The sequence below is a fragment of the Dinoponera quadriceps genome, unplaced genomic scaffold (assembly GCF_001313825.1).
Source record: "Dinoponera quadriceps isolate SergipeBrazil2010 unplaced genomic scaffold, ASM131382v1 scaffold1573, whole genome shotgun sequence".
Taxonomy (NCBI): Eukaryota; Metazoa; Arthropoda; class Insecta; order Hymenoptera; family Formicidae; genus Dinoponera; species Dinoponera quadriceps.
The window spans coordinates 1,189,889-1,199,314 of NW_014556062.1; the positions used below are offsets into that span (position 1 = coordinate 1,189,889).

General features: G+C 41.1%; 2 protein-coding genes across 2 annotated transcripts in view; one reads left to right on the top strand and one right to left on the bottom strand.

Moving 5' to 3' along the window:
* Positions 1 to 5,500: 5,500 nt before the first annotated feature.
* LOC106746577 (CD2 antigen cytoplasmic tail-binding protein 2 homolog) lies at positions 5,501 to 7,990 on the bottom strand. The gene is made up of 8 exons (XM_014623316.1): positions 7,864 to 7,990; positions 7,543 to 7,727; positions 7,208 to 7,371; positions 6,961 to 7,135; positions 6,705 to 6,889; positions 6,306 to 6,423; positions 5,963 to 6,240; positions 5,501 to 5,872 (listed from the first exon to the last, which is right to left on the bottom strand). The coding sequence occupies exons 2-7, from the start codon at positions 7,688 to 7,690 to the stop codon at positions 6,005 to 6,007; spliced, it is 1,026 nt and encodes a 341-aa protein (XP_014478802.1). The 5' UTR covers positions 7,691 to 7,727; positions 7,864 to 7,990; the 3' UTR covers positions 5,501 to 5,872; positions 5,963 to 6,004.
* A 369-nt stretch (positions 7,991 to 8,359) lies between these two features.
* The window catches only part of LOC106746524 (histone-lysine N-methyltransferase SETMAR-like), a 2,435-nt gene continuing 1,368 nt past the window's right edge, over positions 8,360 to 9,426 (top strand). Inside the window, exons 1-2 of the mRNA XM_014623190.1 lie at positions 8,360 to 8,506; positions 8,575 to 9,420. Of these exons, the coding sequence (XP_014478676.1) occupies positions 8,444 to 8,506; positions 8,575 to 9,420 (909 nt within the window). The 5' untranslated portion in view covers positions 8,360 to 8,443. The remainder of the gene's footprint in view (positions 8,507 to 8,574; positions 9,421 to 9,426) is intronic.

The window sequence follows — 9,426 nt, forward strand, 5'->3', positions numbered from 1 at the left end:
GGTGTCGGAACCAGTCGGGAGGAACCGCGCTTTTTGCCGCGGGGCAGGAAGCGCCCCGTGGATTTATTCCCGGCGCACGAAACCCGGCTGTTGAGGGAAAAAAGAGAAAGAAAGAGAGAGAAATACACCGCTAATGCGAGCCGCGTCCGTTCGCCGATCGGAACTCGCGTCTCGCGCGCAATTAAACGTATAATAACGTCAATGTTAATTCGACTGTCGTTGGCGGTGCCGCTGCTTTCGGCTTATGCCGGGGAATAAATCCGCGGAAGTAATGTATATCGAAAGGTAGAGAGAAAGCGAGAAGCGTCTCGACCATTCCGACACCGACACGATGAATCACGTCCCCTCAGCCGCGCGTAAACGTCCATAATGTGAGTGCCCGTTTTACTTGTTTCTCCCCTGCCTCGTGTGCGTGTATGTGCGTGTATTTGTGAACGTCCGTATGTGTGTGCGTATCGTCCCAGCAGCGCCGGTTTCATAACGCCGATGTACAAACGCGCGTGACAACACGGTCGTCGTTCCTTTCCCGAAATGTTCACTCGCAGGACTTTCTCTTCGACTTCTTCTCGCGTGCGATCGAAAACGGGCTCGCTCAAGGGCCAGCATCACGTAAGGATAAGCTCCGGCAGGAGGGTGGGGGAGGAGGCGAGGGAACGGCGCGAGGGGTATCTCTCGCCTTTCCGTTTCGCGTGCGTTTATGAAACCGGCATGTGTCATTTGTCCGCTCTCTCGTACATGTGCCGTTCTTACCCCATTTTCGTCGCCCTCTTCGTCCGAACGTCCCCTGTGTTCTCCCCGGCTGTATTCGCGTCCTTTCAGCCTTGAAAAAGACCAAAGTAACTCGCTCCGTCGACACACACGCGTGAATGTGATGCAATGTACCTTCACCGCTTCGTATTTCCGCGTCGGCGGTGGATTTTCGCGATTTAACATTTCCCGCGACTCCGGGATCAACTCTCGCCGATGATCACCGCCGTGTACATTCATTCACGAGTGGACCCGCGCGATCCACTGATATTCGCGGAAGAAGTCGGGAGGGCGTTACACAGGGGAGGGGAGGGATATTTCGCTGGCACGGCGGATTGTTACTGCGGAAAAATTCGCTCGAGCAGCGGAAAGATTTGCTTCGACAGCAGAGAGATTCGTTAATGGTATACTGAGAAAAAGGACTTAAAAATTTGTTTGTGAATATTTCGTTTATTTCGATATGACGGTTTATTTCGCAGAAAAATAAGCGTTTATTTAAATAGAAATGAAATTTTATTCCTAGCAAACTAATTAATGAGAAAACTTAGATGCGTTTCACAAAAAATATGCATTCCGTCATCGCAGTGAAGTTTTTTCCTAATCATAAATAAACCTCGGGCAAGATGTCAGAAGGAACATTTACTTCGCGAAATTTCAATTTCTCTTTCTCGGTGTACTAATTACTGTTTGCTGGATACACGGACAGCGAGATAATTCGGTTAGGCCAACTAAATTTTATCGCTGTCGCTGTAACGACGTTTCGCTACAACGGTAAAATTATTTTTTCCGTAAAACAAATCTTTCCGCCGTCCTCATAGTAACTAACAATTTGCTGTGCCGGCAAAATAATATTTTCCTCTGTGTGTGAGCGATCCCTCTCGTGCGAGTGCGTGAAAACAAGTAGCTCACGACCAATAATTTCACGCGACGTCTGATTAATGTCTCTTATAAGTGTGTGGGCACAATAATTTTTACAAAAGCGTAAAGTTACGGTTGTTTCCTTTCACTTGACGCCGGTCCGACAAAAAGACCCGCATAATTGATAAAGATAGAGAATAATCGAACATATTTTTTCATAGAGCAAATTTCATTCTCTCACTTTTCCATACATTTTCCCACCGGATATATATTGTTTCGTATCACTTTTTAAATTTAAATTCTTGCCTTGGCGAGAGACGTTAGATTGTTTATATTTGTTATTTACTGCCTCTCGCATTGTTCGGCTCCTTCGAGAACATTCTCGGAGTTCGTTATTGTTGACTATCGCTGCCTATATAATCGACAGCGGCTCTCGATAACCAGAGCTGGTATTTGACTTTCAACGAATCTAGACCATCTGATCATATACAAGACACCGCTCGCAATAGATCGTTTCTAAATAAACCGCAAAACTAATAAAGAGTTCGTCAATCGGCACCTGCAACCATCATCCTCTCAACCAGTAAAGAAAACAGAGGTTTTACCTCGTTTGCGTCAATCGTGGACTTCCCGAGGCTACTCGCAAAATCATCAACACTTTTTGGATAGGACCTGCATTCGGTTTTTCCCTAAATTTAAGAAGAACATCAAGACATTTAAACATTGAGATAATTCAAGTTATATTATAAATCGAACATTCAGTTCGATGTCGCTTATTTAACTAATTTTCACTTATTTAACTAATTATAGGAAGGAGTCGCCCGAAAAGCGACAGTCCTGGGTTCGTGTCCCGGCCTAATTAAATCTTAAGATGCTAATAGGTTCTGTCGACTCCTACCTACAATTAATTGTTAGCACCATTATTCAGCATTTCCTTAAATTTAAGAAAAACATCACGACATTTAAACATCGAAATAATTCAAGCTATATTACAAATCGAACATGCTGTCCGTTGTCGCTTATTTAACTAATTGTAGGAAGAAGTCGCCCGAAAAGCGGCAGTCCCGGGTTCGTGTCCCGGCCTAGCTAAATCTTAAGATGCTAGTAGGTTCTGTCGACTTCTTACAACTAATTGTAGGAGGGAGTCGACAAAACCTACTAGCATCTTAAGATTTAGCTAGGTCGAGACACGAACCCGAGACTGTCACTTTTCGGGCGAGTTCTTCCTAAAATTAGTTAAATAAGCGAAAATTAGTTAAGTAAGCGACATCGCACCGAATGTTCGATTTGTAATATAGCTTGAATTATTTCGATGTTTAAATGTCGTGATGTTTTTCTTAAATTTAAGGAAATGCTGAATAACGGTGCTAACAATTAATTATAGGTAGGAGTCGACAGAACCTATTAGCATCTTAAGATTTAATTAGGCCGGGACACGAACCCCAGGACTGTCGCTTTTCGGTCAACTCCTTCCTACAATTTGTTAAATAAGCAACAATTAGTTTAATACATGGCATCGAACGAAATGTTCGATTTATAATATAGCTTGAATCATCTCGATATTTAAATGTCTTGATGTTCTTCTTAAATTTAGGGAAAAACTGAATGCCGGTGCAAACAATTAATTGTAAGAAAGAGTCGACAGAACCTACTAGCATCTTAAGATTTAGCTAGGCCGGGACATGAATCCGAGACTTTCGTTTTTCGGGCGACTCCTTCCTACAATTAGTTAATTAGCAACAATTAGCTAAATAAGAGATATCGGATAGAATGTTCGATTTGTAGTATAGCTTGAATTATCTCGATGTTTAAATTTCTTGATGTTCTTCTTAAATTTATGAGGTAGAACCTCTAGCTTTCTTTACTGGTTGCGAGGATGATGGTTACAGGCATTGATTAATGAACTCTTATTAGTCTTGCTGGTTTTTTTAGAAAGGTTCAATTGCGAGCAGTGTCTTGTGTGTGATCAGATGGTTAATGCAATATGCAAATTCAACTTTTCCACGCGGGAACAAATTCGTTCGGGCTTATGGATTCTCTAACGTCTATCATGGGCGAGAAAAACCTCGTTCGGCAAAGCCTCAAAGCGATATAAACGTTGCGAGTCCGTGAATGTCGAGCATTTTTTTCCACGACCTCTTGATTATTGAGCAAAGAGCATGCGATCGTTGATGAACTTATTAAACGCACGCGCATATGTTGGGTTTGGATGAGCAACGGGTGTACATTGCATGTATTTCACAGCACTTTTAGTAATCGTAGTCGTATTTAGACTCCTTCAATTACGATCGATTCGTGTAGCGACCAAAAAAAAAAGAAAGAAAAAGAAAAATGCGTGTGTCGATCATTCATACTTCTTACTATATAATCTAGCGTAGTCACCTACGTTTAAACACTTCGCTTCGGATTTTTCTAATCTTTCGAGACAAGCTACGAATTTATATACTTACGAAAAATGTACATGCGTATGTACGGAGTGTTCTCGTCTATTCGCCTCGTCGCCCAGTGAGATTCTTTGACTAACGCAGAATCGATCTTACCCGAGGAAAAATGTCCGAAGCATTAATAAAACTGTTGCGTCGTGAGCGATTAAAAATCCTAACGGGTTTTCATAAACCAAACTTCAGAATCGTCAGTTGTGCGTGTATGTATGTGTATATGTGCGTGTATGTGCGTGTGTATGGATGTGGATGTGTGTCGAGCGCTTATGCCCCAATAAATCTCAAGTTGTCTTTACTTAAACAGAAGTTTAATTAAGAACCAAGTTACCGGGGCGTTTAATATCAAGTATCGAAAAATGGTGTCCAATAGAGTTTCAGCCGGGAAAGGAATTGACTCGCAATTAATCAAAGGATCTCGTCGCGCGGAGCATAGACGCGAACCCGAAAACACTCCGTATATATACACATATATAAATATATAAATATAAAAAAATATATATATACATATATGCATGCACACGTATACTCCCAAATGTTCGTGTCTGAACGACTTTTTGCGTGTACACGAAATACTTAAAATAATATTTTAAGCAATCTCGTATAAGACTTTCATACATTGCTAATAAAAATGTTCAAGACGTTTAATAAAATTATATTCAGTAAAAAAAACAACAACAATGTGCCAATTGTCTACTGACATACACACACACGCACACATACGCACGCACACGCACACACACACACACACCGCGGAAATTTATCGATGCAATTTCCGTTCGATCCGATGTAACGATATCGATGTCGCGTATCTTCTGTTTAGACTCATCCAATCGTCCTTTCCCGTCCCACGATGTTCTCTCTTGCGCAATCCTCGTGATATGTGTGTGACCAAAGTACATGTCTCAGTCCCTTCTTCGTTTATCCCTGCATAAGAATGTAGAAAATTGAGCGAGGTCTTCGTGCTGCGGCTACGTGACCGGCAAGACGACGAGCAGCGACGCGGGTGAGTTAATTTGTTGCAATAAATAAATATTCGGGGAGATTCTGAAAGCTCGCCTTCCGCGCCTTTTCTTTCTCTCCAGCGAGCTGTTTTGCTTTCCGCGCCGGGAGAAAGCCTAAACCTCCGTGCCGTGAAACGTGCCAAATAAATATAAGAATTAAGGAGAAGAGGACTCCACTCCGCTGGATAAATAAGGGTTAGCCCGGCTAGCCCACCATATATATCGTAAAGGTACAAATAGATTTACTTTAGGGATAAAATTCTATTTAAAAATAGCACGCTCCGCGCGCGCGCGCGCGCGGAGAGGCCATAAATCTCGACATTCTCTCGACGTTCCCATCGCGTACCGCGCAGGAAGTCTCTGAAGTATGAGTTTAGGTCTCTCTTAATTTAAGTACCATGCCAGATGGTTTTCAATAACGCAACGAGATGTACGTGAATATGCACAGCAATGGAACGCATCACATGCACTTTATTCGTGAAATACCTCTTCAATAGTCGAGAGTTCATTACCGTTGCGTAAAACTTACTTTGAAATTAAATCGCAAGTTCCAACCAGAATAATATCAACGAATTTAGAGTTCATTTTCTCCACATTTGTATATTTCCAAACTTTTCACACAAATACGCTAGTTCTGGAATATTTCCACTCTTTTCGGCGAATCTCTCTCTCTCCCTTCCTTTATTTACAATACAACGAAGTATCCTCGTATTTCATATTTTATTAAGAAACGCCTTGTTTTTACACTTAGGTATCGAATTCCCTTAAAAGGTTTACGTGTACATAATACATCAATAGTGACCTTTGATGAATTTGTACAGACATCTGTTGTGAGAGAATTTTATATAAATCAATATATATATAAAATCCCACATACTACTGTTATAGTTTTGAGAACTTAACAGAAATTCATACATCTATCCCCTCTCTCGCGTCTTTCTGCGTCAGGCAGAAGTGTCACAGATAGAGCTCAAAGTCTACCCTGGCTGCACTATAAAATTGATTCTGTTGCCCGCTTCTCCTCACCCAAGCGCCCTTTTTGAAATATCCCTCGTTTGCCCACGCATGCATTTGCTGACTAGTATGAGGCCCGTGTATCTCCGCATCGTCATCCTGTGACCATTTCAGCTCCCACATAATGTCTTCCTCCGAAGGCGAAGACTTTTCTTCGCTGGTTGCCACCGCTGCCTTATCTGTACAGGATGTACACGCGCCTTACATGTATGTCCACGGATAACATACGTGATATAAAAATTACCGGCTCCGCTATCAGTGTCATCCAATTTCGCCTTCTCCTTCTCATCGAAATCATCGGCATACATATCTAGTTCTGCTTCTTGTTTCGAAGGTGGCGCATGCTTGTTGGCCTGTTCGACCTATAAAAAATTATTTCTTATAATAAACAATTAACGATCAAAGGGCACACGAGAGCCTATGCACGTGGATGTGATAGTGCAATCGATAAGACAATAGACACTTTCACATATGTGATACAAAAAACAAATCTTCCCGCGTAATAACCGCTCAAGATTATCCGCGAATAAAACATGTCCGACCTTCTTCTTTTTCGGAGGATGCGCGAACGGTCATCCTTTTTACTATTTTTATAATAAAGCTAGTAAACATGCGTATGTTACACAGTTGTAACCAGCATTACTTTTTTTGTGATTTGCTCGTAGGTTTCCTGATATATATCCATGTTACCGGTACGTGTTAACAGCTCATTCGCTAACTCCGTCAATTTTGTTATGTTAACAGAATTTTGGTCTTCCTCCACGAGTGTTTTGCATTCTTTTTTCTTCTTCCATCTTTCAGCTGTGGTTAACTTCTTTTTTCCTTTACCTGAATCGGAATAATTTACATTCACTCGCCACTTGTGCGCGAATACGAATGCACGATCAACGATCACTCACCGAGTCTACATAACGCCTTAGAAACCGTTTCACCCGGTTTTATATACTCCAGCATTTGTTTATACAATGGAGTAGAATCAAACATAATATCTCCTTCATCACTATCACTGTCTCCTAGTCCATGAGCTTCGTCCGATTTAGTATCCTTTCGTTCAGTCGTGGAACTTGGTTTAACCTGCAAAGGATACATGTAATAATACCTGATTGTAATATTCATGTGTACTGCAAGTGTACTTATCCTACTCACCTGGATCCAATCAATATTGTCCAACCAGTTATCTCTTATTTGTTTCTCTTTGTTCCAAAGATAATGACCGTCTTTATCAAAGTGACCCTCTTCCAATTCCTCTTTCATATTAAATGCTGTAAATCCCACATTTGTTTCTGCTACTGAAGGTCCATCTTCCGTGCCTATTTGACAAATACCATCAAGCTATATAGTGTTACGTTTACATATGCTATATTGTGTAAAATAATAAATTATATACAGCAAGAGTAAGAATAAAAATAAATACATTAACAATTTCTACTTAAATATCATTATTCACACACACACATATATATATATAGAGAGAAAAGAACCTTCAAATTCATCTTCATTCATGACATTATAGGCATCCTCGTTTGTTTCATCGTCATCTTCATCAGAGTCCAGTGAGTTTTTAAGTGGCTGTCCAGACTGTTTATCGAACTCATTTTCTATCATATTATCCAATTTACGTTTCGACATGATTTAGATATAAATGAACTTATATTAAGCAATTAAGCTGTAATGAAATGGTATAACAACAATTAAAAGATCCGTCATAGTAAAATATTTAATGTTTTATTAAACTTGTAAAATAAATGGAATAATGTTACACATATATAATTGTTCTTTTCATATATAATGAAAATACTCACAAATAATATAAAATATCGTTTCCCGAAAACAGCAAAATGATGTTCCTCGTCTTACTGCTTATGTCACGGACGTAAGAATACCTGGATAGAACATGAAGCACCCTTACGTACGCGGGGAATGAACTAACTGAGAGGCAAGAGGGATCGTCGTCGCGGCCATCTTGGTACCTTAAGGTCGTTTTACATTAGTTGCTAGTCGATTGCAACTCTTGTGGCGACAGTCAATTAGAAACGTCAACGGTGCTATTGACGCTTCTGATTGGCTGTTGCAACAAGAGTTGCATCTCTTTACAATCGGCTTGCGACTAATGTAGAATGACCTTTAAAGCGGGGTCTACAGTGAAAATTTCAGGCGTAAGTTTTAAAAAATTGACCAATCACAAACGGTTATTCTCTTCATATTGGACTGTGATTGGTCAATTTCTTAAGGCTTGCGCCTTCAGATCTCATTGTAGATCTCGCTTAAAGTTGTAGCAGAAATCTAAGAGACAACAGTAGTAGCGGTATTTTTGAAATTACCCGTTAAATAAAAATAGTATTCTATTAGGTGAAGTAAAAAGTTCTGAGCGTTTTCCGCTAGATGTCTTTAGTGAGCCATATCTCACGATGTATACATCGGGTCATATTATACGTCGATTTAAAGGTAACATTACGCTTCAAAAAAAGTTCTGTGACAGTTTTGTGTTTGGTCAAGGCAGTTGTGTGTTACAGCGTTCCAAAATGAAGGTAAAAAAAGAGAAAATTCGATACATTCTTCAGTACCACTACGACCAAGGTGAAAAGGCGGAGCAGGCGGCCAAAAAAATTTGTGCTGTTTATGGACCCAATACAGTATCGAATGCAACAGCAAAGCGGTGGTTCCAACGATTCCGTTCTGGTAATATGGACGTTGAAGATGAGGCACGCTCTGGTAGGCCAATCGTCGAAAATGTCGATAAAATCATGGAAATCGTCGAGTCGGACCGGCATGTGAGCACTTATTCCATTGCCCAGGAACTGAAGATTAGCCAGAAAACCGTTTGGAACCATTTGCATAAGGCTGGTCTCAAGAAGAAGCTCGATGTATGGGTGCCACACGAATTTACGCAAAAGAACCTTTTAGACCGAATTGATGCCTGCGATTCTTTGCTGAAACGTAACGAAATGGACCCATTTTTGAAGCGGATGGTAACTGGTGATGAAAAATGGGTCACATACGAGAACAACAGCCGAAAAAGATCGTGGTCCAATCGCGGTGAACCGGCCCAAACGATCGCCAAGCCCGTATTAACGGCCAAGAAGGTTTTGCTGTGTATTTGGTGGGATTGGAAAGGAATCATCCACTATGAGCTGCTCCCATCTGGCCAAACACTCAATTCGGACCTCTATTGTCAACAACTGACCAGATTGAAGCAGGCGATCGACCAGAAGCGGCCAGAATTGGCCAACAGTAAGAGTATTGTGTTCCATCAAGTCAACGCCAGGCCGCATACATCATTAACGACGCGCCAGAAGCTCCGAGAGCTTGGATGGGAGGTTCTATTGCACCCACCGTATAGTCCAGACTTGGCACCAAGCGATTAT

Coding starts and splice junctions, on each gene's coding strand:
- LOC106746577 (XM_014623316.1), bottom strand. CDS start 7,690: ATGTCGAAACGTAAATTGGATAATATGATAGAAAATGAGTTCGATAAA. Junction 7,372..7,542: donor GAATGAAGATGAATTTGAAG/GTTCTTTTCTCT, acceptor TTTGTCAAATAG/GCACGGAAGATGGACCTTCA. Junction 6,241..6,305: donor TGACACTGATAGCGGAGCCG/GTAATTTTTATA, acceptor CATCCTGTACAG/ATAAGGCAGCGGTGGCAACC.